We start from the raw sequence: 17,972 nt of genomic DNA, 5'->3' as shown, positions 1-17,972 counted from the left end.
CAGTTTGCTAATATTTTGTTTTGGATTCTTGCTTCTATGTTCATAAGTAAGATTAACCTGCAGATTTCCTTTCTGTTTGCTTTTGCTTGTCTAGTTTTGGTTTCGAGCTTATTCTGGCCTGGTATAATGAGTTGCTGAGTATGCCTTTTTCTATTCCCTGGAAAAGTTTTCATAAGATTGGAATGATCCTTGATTGAATGTTTGATAGAATTTGGATCTGGTCTTTTCTTTGTGGGAATGTTTTAAAATACTTATTTTATTCCTTTAATATTTATGGGACCATTTAGGATTTCTGTATATTTACACCCAGACACATATACACTCAGTTCTGTTATAATGTTTGTTTTGAAAACAAATTTGTTCCAACACAATTGTTATATTAGGGAACTATTAGTGCATAACTTCAATTTCCTGTTGCTTGTGTACCAATTTTGTCCGTAAGAAACACTAGGTGAACACAGAAAACTGTACCCAGCTGAACTGAGTCCCATAGGGAGACACAAACATACATACACATACATACACATCTCAAACACCTAACGATCACCTACATCAGTTTGCTGTGTGTGTTATGAGCCACACCCATCCATATCTGGTGTTACAACTTTCTGTTCAATTTCAAATAACTTCTACCATTTGATAATGGTAGAACCCACAAATTGCAACACTTTCCCTTGCTTAATCCATACTCGGTATATATGGGGAATGGGGTGGTGGAGTGAATGGGAGAGAAAGGAAACTAAGAAGAGACCAAGTTTTGGGTTTTGGTGAGTGGATAGATGCTGACGTAAATTCACCAAAAATGCAGGAGACAGAACATGGGTGGGGAGAAGGTGAGGAGTCCATTTTGGACATGTGATGTTTTAACTGCCTGGAGGACACTGAGATGGGCATCTGATCTTTGATTCTGGGGACCTGAAGGTCAGCAGAGAGCTCAGGGTTGGAAATAGAGTGGGGTAGAGGTGGTGGTAGTGAATGAAATCACGTGGCCCTGGGAAGCCCAAGATGACCACAGAGCATCAAAGGAAGAAGAAGCAACGGAAAAGTCACAAAATGCATGGTCAGAGATGGTGGAGGAGAACCGGGAGGGAGGTAAGGGAGCCAAGGAGGACAGGGTTTTGAAGAAGCATGGTCAGCATTATGGCTACCTGTGATTGAGGTTTCCTTGGTCAGTGTTACCCCACCTAATCATCAGACCTGTCCCAACACGTAGGTAACAGTGTACACATTTCTTTCAAGAAATAAATGGAGGGACTTCCCTGGTGGTCCAGTGGTTAAGACTCCGTGCTCCCAACGCAGGGGGCCCGGGTTCGATCCCTGTTCAGGGAACTAGATCCCTCATGCTGCAACTAAGAGTTCACATGCCTCAACTAAAGATCCTACCTGCTGCAACTAAGGGTTCACATGCCTCAACTAAAGATCCTACCTGCTGCAACTAAGACCTGTCGCAGCCAAATAAATAAATATTTTTAAAAAAAATGGAGGCTCAGATTTGTTTTAAAAAGTTGACTGAAACCACTAAGAGAGGAAAGCAACATACAAACTCCCTTCTCCCTTTCTCTGATGCTGGAGTGCACCTGCCAGGCCGCACTGTCTCCTCAGTGGGGAGGCAGAGGCCAAGTTCAGTGGGTTAAGGAGGGAATGGCCGGGGCTTCCCTGGTGGCACAGTGGTTAAGAATCTGCCTGCAATTGCACGGGACACAGGTTCAAGCCTTGGTCTGGGAAGATCCCACATGCCGCAGAGCAACTAAGCCCATGCACCACAACTACTGAGCCTGCGCTCTGGAGCCTGTGAGCCACAACTACTGAGCCCGTGCGCCTACAGCCCGTGCTCCACAACAAGAGAAGCCACTGCAATAAGAAGCCCGCACACCGCAACCAGAGAAAGCTTCGCAGCAGCGAAGACCCAACACAGCCAAAAATAGAGATTAAAAACAAAATTTATTTTAAAAAATCACACAGAAAAAGGAGGGAATGGCAGGTGAGGGTCAGGAGTCAGGAGACAATGCTGTGGAGCAGGGTGGCGGGAGGAGAGTAAACCGATTATTTGAAGAGGAGGAGAAAGTGAAGGGAACAGGAAAGGCTGTTTTTGTTTGTTCGAGGATGAGGGCACCATGGACAGTCACTTGTTCAGTTAGCAAACATTTATTCATGTTGAACGTTCACTTCTGGGCACTGAGGATGTAGTGGTCAAAGTCCCTGCCCTCATGACATTTCTGTTTTAACAGGGGTGTCAAGCAGTAACCAAGAAAGCCGTTGATAACTATATAGTTGTATGTGGAGGTGGGTTCTACTGAGCACGAGCAAAGTGGGTGGAGTGTAGAGACCTGGGGGTGGAGGAGGCGATTGTGGGGAAGCAGGAAAGGCCTCCCTGAGGAAGTGATGCTTCAGGAGAGACCTGATCTTGTGAGACCTTGAGGGACTGTTGATGGGATGTAGGGGTGGCGCTGAGAGGGTCTTGAGCAAGTGGATGGCGTGCTCTCCTGGATTTAAGTGGGGATGGAAAAGGTCGTGGAGAGGGAAGGGGCAAGGGGAGATGTCTGCCTTTGCCAGTGATAGGCCCAGGGCTGGCTGTGGTGGTAAGGGGAGATCTTCCTCGGAAACAGGAGGACGGGCTCTGAGGAGGGTGGGTGTCAGGAGAGGGACGTGGATATGGGGGGAGCTCAGTGGGCAAATGTGAGCCGAAGGTCGAAGAGTAGGAATAATGGAATTACAGTGGAATCGAAGCATAAAGTCAGAGGCAGGGATGCTGGCGTTTGGTTTCAGAGGAGTGGTCCTGTGATACCAAAGTCCTGGATCAGCCATACCTCCAAAAACTATTTTAAGCCCTGGCTAGCTCCACAAGCTTTGGAATCTTGTACCCAACTTGGGTACAAGACCGTTTCTACCACCAGCTGATCTTAGGCAAGTTGCTTAATCTCTCTAAGCCTGTTTCCTCATCTGAAAATGAGAATCATAGTACCTGCTTCATAGGGCTGCTATGAAGAAGAAATGGAATAATACCTTTTGGCCAGCCCATGATTACCTCCTGTCTCTGAGATCTAACCCCTAACCCCCAGAGGTGGCCCCCTGCAGCTGTCTTTATACAGTGAAGCTCTGATCCTTGAGACTGCACTCCCGGGAAGCAGTATAGGTAACATAAGATGTGGCACAAGCTTCTGATCCCACCTGCGTCGCCCAGGTTTCCAAAGCACAGCATAACATAACGTGGTAGAAACTACCTGGCCTTCGGTCGTACCAGGTACTGTCTCCACAGGGCCAGTGATTTTCCAGTGTTAAGAAACTGTTCTGTATGTGTGCGTGTATGGGTGTGTGTGAGTGTGCAGTGTGTGAGGTATGTGTGTGGTGTGTGTGCCTGTGCAGGCGGGGGGTGAGCAGAGCTTCCTGTCAGCCCCTTCCTGAACCGGTCAGATGGACAAGGAAGAGAGACCGAGCGCAGCTCTTTCTCTGGAGCCCTGTGACCTCAAGGATCAGATGCCCATGTCAATGTCACAGGCCCAGAAAGTTCAGGTATCAGACAGACTGGGTCACACTCTGCACTCTCTCTCTGAGGTCAGGTTTTTGTTTTGTTTTGTTTTGTTTTTTGCGGTACGCGGGCCTCTCACTGTCGTGGCCTCTCCCGTTGCGGAGCACAGGTTCCAGACGCGCAGGCTCAGCGGCCATGGCTCACGGGCCCAGCCGCTCCGTGGCATGTGGGATCTTCCCGGACCGGGGCACGAACCCATGTCCCCTGCATCGGCAGGTGGACTCTCAACCACTGCGCCACCAGGGAAGCCCCAGGTTCCTTCTTGTGCTATAGCATTTGTAGAGGAAGCTGACACTTTAAGCTGTGAGGAGCACATCCTGCCTGAGTGTGTCTGAGCTCTGGCCATCTTAGACCTCGCACCTAATCTCACACCTAAGAGGCAGCCAGAGGTCGAAAGAGAAAGTAGAAGGGGGCCTAGCCCTGGGCAGTGGGCTCAGGAGGGGACTGAGCTGGGGGCTGGGAGAAATGTGGGGGGCAGGTCTGCACCTCCTGGTCTTCCTTGAGGTATCTGGGCTTCTCTAGGAGGAGTTGCTGGGGCATCAGGGTCCCCACAGGTTCCTCAACTCTTCTCCAGGCCCCAAACCCACATGAGCCACCAGGCCACTATCGAGTCTCAACTTTTTTTCTCTTCCAAAGGAAGGAAGGAACCCACCTCCCACATGGCATCTCTGGTCTGAGGAAATGCAGACTCTGGGACATATGGCTGATGGGCCATAGCCAGTTTCAGTGGCATCAGGCACCCTCCCCTTCCCTCCTTGGGACAGGGCTTTCCCAGGAGGTGGGATGAGAAGGCTGGCCACCGGCAAATTTTACAGACTCAGTAGAAGATAAACCCTTTAATTTGTTTCTGCAAAAATAAATCTCAGTGCATCTTTCTTCCCCAAAGACATGGCCTCTGGAAAACAGTGGTTCCTGTGCTTTTATAAGATAAACTTTCAGGGGACTTCCCTGGCCGTCCAGTGGTTAAGACTCCGCACTTCCACTGCAGGGGGCACGGGTTCAACCCCTGGTCGGGGAACTAAGATCCTGCATGCTGTGCGGCACAGCCAGAAAAAAAAAAAAGATAAACTTTCAGAAAAATATTTCCACAAAAATAACTTTTGTTCATAAAAATGATGGATCTTCGGTGGCCCAATTATCAGTCAGTGTCCACTTCTAGAAACAGTGTCATCAACTTAGCTGTACAAAGGGAAAGAAACACCTCATGCCCTGCTCAGTCTATCCCCACCACTGGCCCCATTCGCTCCCTCTGGGGTCTGCTGGCCTCGCTGCATCGGTCTCTCTCCTAATTGGACATCCCAGCATGTCCACCTGTCCCCACTCTGCCCACTCACGTGCTGTCAGCCTCTCTCAGACATCCAGTGGAACATCAGGGGAAACGAGTTCCGTGTGTCTGTGCTGTCAGGTAGCTTTGCCGTCCAAGCAGGTTGGTGGGCCTGGTGCTCCCACAGGAAGTCTGCAGACCAGGCTGGTAGGGGCTTCCTTTTTCCAGGAATAGTTGCTACTGGTATGCTTTCCAGGTCACAGGTTGCCTGGAGCTGGGTAGTCAGGGGCACAGGCCTATCTGAGATGTCCTGCAGTCAACAGGCAAGACATGACAGGCGAGGGTCCTGGAGCCCAGGCCACTCCCTTCAGGAGAGTCACCGAAGACACCATATCCCAGGGGAAAAGACGGGTCGTGTGTAAACTGTGAAGCAGGGGTGCCGAAGGGCTGAGAAGAAAGGGGGACTTGGAGCCCAGAAGACACTGCTCCTGCCGTTCCAGCTCACAGGAGTCTCAAATTCAAGCGAGGCTGTAGCTGGTCCTCCTGTCGGAAAGGGAAGAAGCCAAAGGGAAGGATGAGGTGGGTGGGGTCCCGTGGAAGTGTCAGTGGCTGCTCCGTGTCTCTCTGGCAACTCCTCCCCTCCTCAGCCCTGTGAATGAAGCTAAAACCGTGTTCTTCGGGGTCCCACCAAGCAGTTCCCCATCCACGTGTTATTCCCCGAGTGTAGCGCATGATCTCAGTAAGCTGGGCTGGAGTCCCAGGCCGTCCACAGCAAGCAGTGAGGGACCCGTGACAAAGCCACTTCCTGCCTATCGTGCGTGGTCCTCTGCATCTACATGGACCCATGTTTGTAAACACGTGAGCCTCGGCAAAAACGTGGACAAGGCTCGTGAACGTCTGCTGGACCAGACGTGTTGATAGTGCAGCGCCTGCTTGGCCTCAGGCTCTGGGCTGAGCTCTTGGGACACAAAAATGAAGAAAACAGACCCAGCTTTCCAGGTCCCCACAGTCTACTGCGAAAGCCAGACAGGGAGCAGCTCACCCGCGGACAGTGGGACCGGCGGTCCGCGGCGGGAGAGCGAGGGCAGAGAGAGCTGCTCAGTGCAGCCTGCGGGCGGGAGAGGAAGGTGGCTCCCAGGCCTCAGCTCCCAGGCTGGAGGGCGGTGCCGTTCACTGGGACCGGGGCACAGCAGGAGCAGCGATTGGGGAAGAAGATAAATTCGGTCTGGGGCCCATTAGGACTGACCGCCATGCTTGTGGGACGTCAGGTGGAGATGCCCAAATGAGAGCCGTGCACATCTGCATGTCTCCCGGGCGTTGGCAGCCCTCCTGTGTGTACCCGTGTGTGAGAGGTGCCTACCTCCCAAGGGAGCGGGAGCTGTTCCGACTTGGCACCTTTGCAGTGGGGCCGACCATGAGGATGCACAGGCCGATGAGGATCATGCAGGCGGGCATGGCGCCGATGAGGACTTTGAGGGTCACCACTACCTGCTCCGCCTGCTTGCAGGCCCCTGACTCATACCCCGCAAAGCTGGGGAAACACCATCCCATGCATCCAGCTCGGAGCCCGGCTTCCCAACGGACGGGTCCCCAATGCCCACCCACCACGCTATCCTGAAACTTGGAGAGTTTCCTGGCCAGATCAGCCTAACTATGGGGGACGCGAGTGTGAGGGAACGGACAGACCAGGGAGGAGTTCAGAGAAAGCTGGGAATGTGGGAAGCAGAGGCTTCAGAAGGGGTACAGCCACCAAGAAGGGCCCCTCCCAGTCAGGTGCACAGAGAAAGCTAGGGTGGAGGTTCCCACACACCCTCCGGACCCACGGGTGACCCCTGGCTGGCTAAGGTGGGGGACTCTGCCCTTTGCTTCCCACGCCGCTAGTCTTGTGCCTCTGGTACAGCCCAGCTCTGTGACTCACTCCAGGCTGAGAGTGGAGATGCCCAGGGCGCCTGCACCTGAAAGCTTGGTGAAGAAGACATAGGATGAGTAGAAGATGGTCTCCAGCCCTGGGCCGTGCTGGTGCTGCAGCTGGAATTCATCCACCACATCTGGAAGCATGGACCTGGGGGAGGGGGCTGCAGAATTATCCCTTTTATCCCCTCGACAGCCACCAGGATGGGAGCTCTCTGGGGACAGAGAGTGAGTCAGATTCACCCCTGGGTCCCCGCTGCCCAGGACCGGCCCGCAGAGAGTCAGGCATATTTCCCCAACACACAGCTGTCCACCATTCCTGCCGCCTGGCGCTCTTTCAGGAGGGCTCCACAGATGGCACTGGCAGCCTCCATCTCCCGCAAGGGGAGAGCCCCTCCCCAGCGCAGCCTGTGCACAGGGGCCTGGGTCAGCAGGTTGATGTGAAGGAGGGATACCCAGTAGGAAGGACGTGAGGCTCCCACTCCCATCTCCCTTCACCCAGCCTACCAGGGTAGCAGCAAGGACACAGCGATGCTCACGCCAGACACAAAGGCCACGACGTACGCTACGGGGGCTGTGGGCACAGCAGCCAGCAGGATTGCAAATGGCACCATCCCCTAGGGAGACAGACACACTAGCTGCGCCCTCCACCTGCACCCCCGCCTCAACTGCTCTTTGATTCACACACTCACCGCTCTACTGGTGACCCCCTGCGCCCGGCCCCGTGCTAGGCACTGAGCACGCGGTGAATATAGACGCGGCCCTGCCGGCCCCCAGGAGGCTCAGGCTCCAAGGTCACCTCCCCGCCCCCGAAATCCCTCCAGGCCTTGCTTCCTGCCTCACTCACAAAGATCCCGAAGGCCGACATCCTCTTCCCAAATCGCTGCAGAACCCACTCCCACATCGGGGTGCTCAGCACTGCCGAGACCTGTGAGCGGACAGAAACATCACAGCCCAGGACACGCCCCCTGCGCCTCTGCCAGGCCCTCAAAGCCCTGACTATTAGGAGGGATGCTCGACGTTGACCTTGCCCCCTGGTTGGAAACAGTGGCTGTGAAACTTTATGACCCTGGCCCCAATTCCACCCTCTGCTGAAATGCAGGTGACCAAGACCACAGCAGAGTCCAGAACACTGACCACCGGAAGTCCGGCCACGTGTGTCATGTCAAGGGTCACACATCGCCAACTCAGGCCCCCGAGCGCCCTTGCCTCTACCACCCCAGGTCCCCTCACCAGGATGGTTAGCACCAGGCTCTGCACATGGTCATGTAGCCGGGAGGCGTGTGCACAGAACAGGACCAGGTAGCTCTGCTCCACCTGAGGAGGTCGACAGGAAGTGGGCGTGTATGGGAAATGGCAAAAACGTGGAAGTCAAGGGCAAGGCCAAGGTCTCAAGTCTGGCCTCCCCTTTGGGACCTCAAGCGTCCGGTTCCTGCCGCCATCACGCAGTCCCCTCCCCAACGAAGGACGCTTATCCCTGACACAGGTATAAACGCCATTCCTAGTCCCCCTCCCCGGCACAGCTGAGAACCACCCCAAGACAGCGTCAGCTTCCTGGTGTCTGGGCTCCGACCCTCCCCAGCCCCACAAGCTCTAGGCAGGTTTCTCTCCTCCCAGCACCAGCCTCACCAGGCGCTTGCCAGCCACTGGTTTCTCTCTGGTGCGGTGGGGACGAGAGACACCTGAACCTACACAGGGTCAGTATGGCCAGAGCCAAGCCAGTGGGGATCAGCCTGGCCAGAGGTACCTGAACGGCTGCCGAGATGAACAGGAAGGAGATGACCAGACTCAGGTAGGGCGGGTGCCGGACTGTGAGACGCAGCCCAGCCAGGAAGCTCAGGCCCTGGCCGGAGGCTCGGGCAGAGGCATCTGCAACACAGGAAGGGGACATCTTGGCTTGGTGGAGCTCAAAACCAAAACCCACGCCCAAGAGGAGCCCGGCCACAGCTTCTGCTTCCCACACTCTGCCTGCACCCCGCACCTACCTGGTCGCTCCTTCACCCCCAGGCAGAGCAAACTACTGCACACGGGGTAAGTCACAGCAACCACAGTGGCTGCAATGGAGTAGAGATGAGTCTGTGGGACAGGACAGAACTTCAGTGGGGGTGATGTCTCCAACCCACGGAGGTGGGGATACCCAGGGGCCGGGCAGGAGCACCTCCCAGTGGGAGCAGAGGGATGCTCAGCCCAAGCCCAAGGGTGCTGGGTGCCCCTCCTCCCAACCAGCCCAGCAGGAGAGGGAGCACTAAGGGCCCAAAGAGGTCCTTCTACTGACCCTCTGCCTCCTGCGGGCAGCCATGCCACCATGGGTCTAAGCCCCCTTCGCCTCTCTCTCTCTTTTTCTTAAGCAAACATTCATTGGGGCTGATTTCTGCGTGCTAGACCCTGAGGTTATGGTGATGAATAAGTGATCCTGTGCATCCACAATAAGGGGCTCGGAGTGGGTGGGGAGACAGATCCATGAGCAGACAGTGTGATGCATGATGACGCAGATAAATGTCAAAACCAGAACGGTGCTACCTAGCATTCAGAGGAAGACACATATGTAATAAAATACATTTAAGGCATGCATGGGAGTAAGTCACCCAGTTCAGGATAGGGGTTGCCTTTGGTGGGGGAAGAAAGAGGGAGATGGGCAGGGCTTTACCAGTGTGGATCCAGCACAGTTGCACAGGGTCCCACATTCAGAAGGCACTGCACTTGAGAGTTAATGCTCTGCTGTCTTGAAATTCGTGATGATTTTATCTATGAATTTGTGTTTTGTAAGTGAAGTCGATGGAACAGCAGAGCTGGAACTACCAAGAGGCACCTGAATGCTTGTCGCCTTGACTCACACGAGGCTCCGCCTCCCCGGGGGGGGTGGTTTCTCAGCCTCCTGCTCCCTACTTCTTGGCAACCCAGGCCCCGCCCAGCGTCCTGCTCCCCAACCCAAGGCCACTGCCACCCTCTCTTCCACCCTTACCCAGACAGTGACCCAGTAGCTTTGGGGAGGGCACTTGTAGAGGCCTCAGTGGGGCCTAGGCATGGAAGCGGGGAGGGTAAATCTACAGGTCGCAACCCCTCTGATCCCAGGCTCATAGCACCATGATGGGGTTTGAGGGCAAGTGGGCAGAGTCTCTCCCCAGCCCTGATTCAGGCAATCCCTAGATTGGGGCAGTAGGCCATGGGAAGGGGAAACTGACTTCCCCGCTCTCTCTGGGGCTCTACAGCTTCACTTTGCACTGTTCTCAGGCAAATTCTGTAGCGGGGCTACAGATGGGTCTGGGGATGGGTGGGTACACAAGGACTTCATTGTAATGTTTTCTTACGGGTGGTGAACCATGGGTGTTGGTGGTATTATTCTCATTACCATTAATTCCCAAATGTTGGTGGAGGTGAGTGATGTCATTTGCTTAAGGAGAAAGGGCTGGGGGCGGGGGATAGAAGATGAACTTGATGGATAAATAGATGCAGGTCCTCTAATTGCTGAAAAGGAACCTGCTTTGAGGAGACAGGAAGGGGTACTAACCCTTTCACATTGGGGGTGGGGTTGGCGTTGGCAGTCACCCGTTCAGGGATGGGTAGGACTGGTCATAGGTCAGGTTTTGCCCAGAGCTCTGCCAGGACACCAAACCGTTCTGCTGTCTCTCTCCCCTGTCCCTGCCTGTGACCCTTCCCCACCCCTGTCCCTTCTCTGGGGTCCGCCTCCTCCCCTCCAGATGGCCTGCTGATCTGTTGTTTGACTCAATGTTTAGAAGGCACCCAGCAGAAGCAGATTTAGCAGGGAGGACGGAGGGCATGGGCTCAGCTACAGGAGCAGGGAAGGAATGAGAGGGCATGGTGTGCAGAGCTGAGCCCCCAAACAACCATGAAGAGACCTGGGGGAGAAACGGCCCTGGAAGAAAGAAGTGACCCCGAAGCGGGGGTCCCAGTGGGTCTGGGTAGCCTGGGCACTCACCGCATTGGGGGAGATGGCCACTTGTCCCGGGAGCGCAGTCTCCTTGCACCTGTGGGACCCGTGGGCACCAGACACGATGAGTCCGTGGACAGTGGCTCCCATCAGCGTCCCTGCCATCTCCAAGGTCATCCCTGGGACACAGCATGGAGCAAGGTGACAGCTCGTGGGGCCAGGGGCAGAGCCATCCCACCCCACGCACCCCACGCCTGCCTGCACTCACGGTACACGGTGGCCGAGTCCCGCTCCCTGGGGCTGGGGGTCAAGAGCATGGTCAGTGCCGTGTAGGGCACCTGGAAGAACTGGGGCACCGGGCAGAGTTTAGGATGGCGCCTGCCGCCAGACTGTCAACCCAGGCCAGCAGCTTCCCGAGGCCAGGCCTGCGCCAGGCTGGCACGTCCCCACTGATCCCCTCAACCCGGAGTTAGGGGCTGAGGGACAGGAGGGGCACCCAGCCTAGAGCCCACGAGAAAAGCTAATGGTCGGTGGCCACCTGGTAAGCAGGTGGGCAGCGGGGACCTGGACCCCTACCCCCAGCACACACACACTTCAGAGGGGCCTCCAGCCAGCACTGGGGTTCCAGGAGTCCAGGCCGAGGAAGGGGGTCACCTGCTTACCGTGGTCAGGGCCTGGAACAGGCAGTAGAGGGCTGTGTACCAGAGGCCGCGCAGGCTGGTGAAGGGGGGCAGGAACCACAGGAAGAAGGAGGCCAAGGCAATGAACGGCGTGCAGCCCAGCACCCTATGGAAGCACAGCCCAGGTGGAGTGCCCCGCGGCACCAGGACAGAGGATGCAAAGGGTGGGCCTGGAGCAACCTCACCCCTCTGGGTTCAAGCTCTCGGCCCCTGGAGAAGCCCTGGGCTCTCAGGGTGGGAGCCATGGAGGGCACGAGGTGGCCGACGGCGAGGAGGTAGCCAGGAGTAGGGGCTGGGGCACTTAGTGGCTGGGTGGTGCCATTCCCTGTTCCCGGGGCCTGGGGGCATGGGCAAGTCACATCTTCTCTGTGAGACCTTCCAAGACACCCAGCTCAGCCTGGCCGCACTCCTAGACCCCCAGGGCCAGGCCTGCGACTCTTGGAGGGTTTGTCCAGCTCCGTGCCACCAGGTGAGGGAGAGGTCTCTGAACACCTGCATGACTCAGTCAGACCCAATCCATTCCTGTCACCTACTGTCCAGACTTGTCCTCTAACCATCCACTAAGAAGCAGATGTGACAAACACAGTGACCTCAAGCCAGGGGTGGGTGCCAGGATCCTGAGGACCATGGGGCTGCTCACCAGGGCATGAGTCGTCCAGACCCTGTCCTCCTGCTTCTGTTGATGAAGAACCCAGCCAAAGGGTCGGCAGCTGCTCCAGACACCTTCCCTCCAAACAGGACAAGTGACACCTGGGCAGCAGGGATCTGAAAGGGACAGGGGAGGGGCTAGCCAAGGCCCAGCAGAGTCAGAGAGGGTGTCTAGGCCTGCCCGCCCATCAGCAGGAAGATCTGGGAAACTGGCAGGGGCCAGAGCCACGGTGCAAAGGTTTTTTGGTCTCTTCCCCAGGACAGGAATCCAGAAAGCTCCGAGGGCATATCTGCACCAGTAGAGAAGGGGGAGGGAGTGATAGCTGTACCCTAGCACATTCCTGTTATACTTATGCCCGGTCACTTTCGGAGAAGACTTGAGAGATCCTCCCCTGAAAGGCTCAGTGCAAGAAGGGTGCACTGAAGCTGACAGTCAAAGGCAGACCTTGTGTTTCACAATGAAAATGTTTTATTGATTTTTCTAATTACATAAATGATACACTCATTATAAACACATTCAAACAGTACAGAAAAATACTGAGCAAAGCTCATCTGAAATCCCACCATCCTGACACAGCTGCCAGGAGCATTTTGATCATCCTTTCCTGCATTTCCTTATGTGCATTTGCAATTTATAATTTTACACAAATGGGATCATATCAGTGTCATTTTAAAAAATCACAGAAAGATAAATAAATAAATCATGGATAACTTATTAAAAAGTTCTTTTTTGTTTACCCTCTATCCTCCACCATTCCCTCCTATAGCCAACATTAACACTCTGGCGGATATCCTTCCAGAATTTACTTTCCCCATGCTCATCCTTTAATCATGTACAGACATATACACATCCATATACCCATGCACCCACATATATGGGGCACGTTTTTGTTTTGCTAAAATAGGATCATTTTATATACCCTTCTCTAAAACTAACTTTTCTCACTTGACAGTGCATCATGGAAATCCTTCTGAGTCAACTGGTATAGATCTAACTCATTCTTTTGAGTGACTACACAGTAGTCCATTATGTGGATATAGCCCAACTTATTTTCCAACTACTTCTATATTTGGGGGCATTCATGTTGTTTCCCACTTTTCCACTACAAACAGCCTGCAGTAAACATCCTTGAGGAGGTTGCCCTCAATAGCATTTGGTTTTTTCTCAGGCTTGGGTCAGAAGTACCATCTACCAAGGATGATGGGGGTGGAAGTAAAGTTGGGGTGGAAGGACCAGACACCAAGGAAGACAGAAGCAGGGGGCCCCCGAGGCTGCCGCCCACACTCACCTGTGCCACATCGAGCAGGAAAAGTTGCAGGTAAAAGGCTATGGCGCTGGAGGCCACCTGGTTGGGGACCCCTCCAATGCCGTAGCACACCTTCGTACAGAATGAGAGGCGACCAGCTCCGCTGTCCTGGGGGAGACACAGGAGCTAAGCCCCCACAGACACACAACAGCTCCCTCCAGCCCCCTGACTTCCAAAAGCATCCTGAAGTCCCTATGTCTTGAAGGCTTTTCCAGCGACCTCTCAGTCCTAATTTGTCCCAAATCATCTTAAAAGGAAGTGAGACAAAAAAAGAAAAAAAAAAAAAAATCCTAAACCATGACCTCTAAGCATTTCCAGGGGGAAGTTCTTCCTTATATTTTCCCACAGTGCTTCCTGCTGCAGTCTGTTTTATTCCCCAAGTCAGCAAGCCAGAGTGAACTGGGGGTCAGGAGGCCCCTAACTTTGCCACCAGCTTCCTGTGTGGACTTTGAATAAATCACTTTATCTCTCTAAGCCTCATCTGTCAAATGGATATTCCTGCCAACTTCAAGGGATGTTTTGATGAGCAAATGAGGCAATGGCTCCAGGAGCTGATTGTTAAATATTCGGGACTTTTGCAAGCCAGTGGTTACTGGCAGCCTGAAATCGGCCATGGTGAGAGTATTTACACCACAGAAATCAGTAAACAGCAAAAATCAGAGGTTTTTTTTTTTTTTTATGGAGAGACTGTTTACCAACCCACCACTAAAATGAAGTAATGCTTATGACCCCAAATATATGTGTGTGTATGTGTGTGTGTGTGTGTGTGTGTGTGTGTGTGTATCCCTATATATATATATCCCTAAGCTACCCAGTGAACTCCAGACTCGAAATTAAACTGTCTACTCACAGCCCCACATGGTTACCAAACAGGCATTTCAGCTTAGCATGGTCAAAACACAGCTCCTGATTTCCATCCCATTGTCTTAACCTCTTAACCCTGTTGTCCCCATTGCATTAAATAGCCCCAATGTCCACTCAGCAGCTCAGGCCACAAACCTAGGAGTCATACTTGATTCCTCTTTCCCAATTCCCCTGTCTAATCTATCAGTGAGAGCCTCCTAAGTGGCTTCTCTGCTTCTACTCTCGTTCCCTACTATCCACTCTCCGTCCAGCAGCCCAACTGATCTTTTCATAACATAAATCAGATTGTGTCTCATCTCTGCTTAAAACCCTCTAACAGCTTGCCATTACAGTTTGAATAAAACTCCAAGTCCTTCCCATATTGCCTACAGGAGCCCACCCAATCAGCCCCCACTCCCTTTCGCACCTCACTTCAGATAGCTCTCCTTTACCATGGTAGCCTCCTCCTTCTTGTTACTCAAAATGACTTTTTCTGTTGCTGCCTCAGGGCCTTTGCACTTCCTGTCCCTTCTGTCTGGAAGGCTCTTCCTCCCGGTCTTTGCCAAGAGCTGACTCCTTGCCATTCAGGCTGAAGCCTAAATGTCATCTCTTTAGAGAGGCCTTCCCTGACCACCCAAATCTCTCTCTCAGTTGTACTTACTACAGGATATATTCTTTTTTTTTTTTTCTTTTTTTTTTTGCGGTACGCAGGCCTCTCACTGCTGTGGCCTCTCCCGTTGAGGAGCACAGGCTGCGGACGCGCAGGCCCAGTGGCCATGGCTCACGGGCCCAGCCGCTCCGTGGCATGTGGGATCCTCCCAGACCGGGGCACAAACCCGTGTCCCCTGCATCGGCAGGCGGACTGTCAACCACTGCGCCACCAGGGAAGCCCAGGATATATTCTTATTCATTTCCTGCCTCTCCCCACCAGCATATAAACTCTCTGAGAGCATGAACTATATAACTTTGATTCACCACCATGTCCCCAGTACCTAGAACAATGCTGGGCATATAGACACTCAATATATATATATATTTGTTAAAAGAACAAATGCCATGAAGACACTGTGGAAAGTGCTATTTCTTCCAAAGACGCTGGGAATCCTTCTTTTTCATCTTTTGCCCGGGCATGGGAGGGGGAGTGGAGAGGACCATGGCTTCACCCATTTTTGTATCTTGCCAGACACCCCAAATGAAAGGAAGGTCTTCCCAGATAAGGGTTTATCAAGTCTTCTGCACTCTTCCTACCCACACATGAGGCAGGATGTGGTCTCCTTTTCTGATATTTTTGTGAACACTATTTCAACTTCCAGAAAGCTTAACAACAGGCAGAATCCAACATGATAACTCTCCCCCCACCCTGCCCCCTCCATAATGGGACTCTGGTTTCCCACTAAACATACCTATCAAGTTTCTGATACATAGAAGGCACTTGAAACAGACATTCCAGCTGAAACTAGGTATATGATACAATCTTGGAATCTTGAGGAAGACAGTTTTACCTACTTAAATCATAAGCCCTTCACAGTCAACTGAGATCAAGTTTCAGAGTTAGACAAATTCGACAAATCTGAATGCAAATTCTGTCTGCCGTTTCTAGCTGTGTGACCCAGGACAAGGTACTCAGTGTGCTGAGCTTCACTTCCTCACATTTAAAATGGGGATAATACACCTCATAGAGTTGTTATGAGAATTCAATGCTAGCATTTCATGGACCATGTTTCTCCTCTAGCCATTCATCTCACCCTGAATTTCTAAATTTCCCTGGGAAGTGAGAGTCCCCAGATGGCCTCTTAATCTTGCTTTCTTTCTTGGAGGCCACAATCTTTTGCTCCGAGGTGCCGGAGAGGAAGCACTGAGTCAGCATAGGGAATTGAAGCCACAGACAGAACGAACGCGTTGAGCACAGGGCGGGCAGTGGATTTTTGCACTCAGCAGGAAAGTTCAGACGTCCTAACTCCTCTCCAACACAGCCACCCTGAATGACATGCGCCCCAGCCCCATCCAGGCGGTGGGCGGAGGGGGGATGCGAGGGGCTGAGGGCGCCCCTAGGTTCCCGCCTGCCCGCTACCCTCACTTGGGAGCCTGGTTGCCAGGACGGACATCTCTAGAGGCAGTCTCCTCAAGGAGAGCCCGGCGCCTGGAGGAAGCCAGGTTTGAGAGGGTCGCTGTGGCCGCCCGCAGCACCTGCCCGGAGACTGGGGAAGGGAGGCAGCCTCCTCACGCACCACTCAACGTCCTGCCTGCCCAGGGTGCAGGGGGCCTGGGGAAGACCTGGAGCGCGGTGGCCAAGAGCCCTAGACTGGCCCTGGCCCTGCCTGACTAGGTGAAGGAATCAGCAGCTTACTTCGCTTGCCTAGGACTCGGTTTCCCATCCTGTTCTCTTTGGGGCTCCCGAACACCCTCAAGCCTCTCGGCTCTCAACTATCAAACCCCACCAGGGGCAGTTCAACAACCTGGAGGCTTGCCGGGGCTGGCTGAAGGCCTACGCCCAGACGCCCGGAGGTCCCCGGGGCCCCTCCGGCCCAGCGCCCGCTCTGCGCCTGGCTCAGCCCCCGCGCCCCTCGCGCCCCTCACGCCCCTCGCTTTGCGCTCACCGAACCGGCGGGCTCCAAGGTGTGCGCTTCCGGCGGGGCCGGCGACATCTCAACTGGCGGGGCCGGGGTCCCTTCGGGGGACACTGCCATGGCGCACGGCTGCACGCGCACTGCGGCCGTCACCCTCGGTGTTATCGCCCGGCCGCCCCCGCGGGGCGGGCGGCTCCCGGGCCGAGAGGGCGCGGCGCGAAGAGGGGCGGGCTGGCGGGCGCGCCCCGGGCCGGGGGCAACGCGCGGGAAAACGGGGAAGCCGCGACGTGCGCGGGTTCCCTTTCCCAAGTGAAAAACGCCAGAGCCCACATTTGCCGGGGGAAAGGCTGGCCAAGTCACTCGGGACCGTTTTCCTTGGGGTAGGTCTCCGAGGGAGTGAGAGCCAGCGGCCGTTCGCGCTAAACTCGCCTGCGAAATCCTCGTGAAAGTCGACAAACAAGTTCATCAGAAAAACGAAGCAATAGAATTGACCTGCTCAGACTAAGACTATGACTTAGTAGGCTTACAACCCTCTTTAAGAAACTGACACAGGATGCCCGAAATACACATTCTCCAGCCTCATACAGATAATGGGTATGGCCATGTAACTTAAGTCCTGGACAGTGAATAAAAGCTGAGTGGCGTAGGCAATTTCCCAGAAAGGTCCTTAAAAGGGAAGGGGTCACATCACATACAAAAATTAACTGAAAACCCATCACAGACCTACGTGTAAAGGCTAAAACTATAAAACTCTTAGAAGAAAGCAGGAGCATATCTTCATAATCTTGGGTTAGACAAATGTTTCTTAGATAGGACGCCACAAGCATAAGTTGGACGACATCTAAATGAAAACCTTTGTGTTGTAACCTATGCAACCAGTGAAAAGACAACCCACAGAATGGGAGGAATGTTTGCAAATCATAAGGATTTGTACTGGAATATATAAAGAACTCAAAAGTAAACAGTAAAAAGACAGCCCAATTAAAAATTCGGTGAAGGATTTGAATAGATGTTTCTCCAAGATAGATAGACAAATGGGCAATAAGCACATGAAAAGATACTCATGTCATTAGGGAAATGCAAAACTACAAGATACCACTCCACTAGGAGGGCTATAATTATGTAAAAACACAGTAACAAGCATTGGGGAGAATGTGGAAAATCATACGTTGCTAGCGGGCATGTAAACTGTGCAGGTGCTTTGGAGAAGTTTGGCAGTTCTTCAAAAGTTAAGTATGAAATTATATGACCCAGCATTTATTCCACTCCTGAGGATGTAACAGAGATGAAAACATGATCACGCAACAACTTGAACACAAATGTTCATAGCAGCACGA

The 17,972-nt window shown here is 53.3% G+C and overlaps 1 protein-coding gene across 6 annotated transcripts; it reads right to left on the bottom strand.

The window, feature by feature from the left end:
- Nucleotides 1-4,368: 4,368 nt before the first annotated feature.
- On the bottom strand, nucleotides 4,369-16,798 carry MFSD2B (MFSD2 lysolipid transporter B, sphingolipid). 6 transcript variants are annotated; one of them, XR_008618847.1, is made up of 15 exons: nucleotides 16,666-16,798; nucleotides 13,208-13,351; nucleotides 11,911-12,035; nucleotides 11,253-11,376; nucleotides 10,859-10,937; nucleotides 10,639-10,769; nucleotides 8,687-8,777; nucleotides 8,449-8,570; nucleotides 7,935-8,018; nucleotides 7,549-7,629; nucleotides 7,209-7,318; nucleotides 6,709-6,852; nucleotides 6,151-6,321; nucleotides 4,861-5,333; nucleotides 4,369-4,705 (listed from the first exon to the last, which is right to left on the bottom strand). XR_008618847.1 is itself a non-coding variant. In XM_055089061.1 (14 exons), the coding sequence occupies exons 1-14, from the start codon at nucleotides 16,753-16,755 to the stop codon at nucleotides 5,309-5,311; spliced, it is 1,521 nt and encodes a 506-aa protein (XP_054945036.1). In that variant the 5' UTR covers nucleotides 16,756-16,798; the 3' UTR covers nucleotides 4,369-5,308. The 6 variants fall into 6 exon arrangements, 4 of the variants coding, with proteins under 4 accessions (XP_054945036.1, XP_023974305.1, XP_054945037.1 ...); XR_008618848.1 differs by having other exon boundaries at nucleotides 4,369-4,559; XM_055089061.1 differs by having other exon boundaries at nucleotides 4,369-5,333.
- Between the last annotated feature and the right edge of the window lie 1,174 nt (nucleotides 16,799-17,972).

The sequence above is a fragment of the Physeter macrocephalus genome, chromosome 12 (assembly GCF_002837175.3).
Source record: "Physeter macrocephalus isolate SW-GA chromosome 12, ASM283717v5, whole genome shotgun sequence".
Classification (NCBI taxonomy): Eukaryota; Metazoa; Chordata; class Mammalia; order Artiodactyla; family Physeteridae; genus Physeter; species Physeter macrocephalus.
This window is presented reverse-complemented; position numbering and strand designations above follow the sequence as displayed.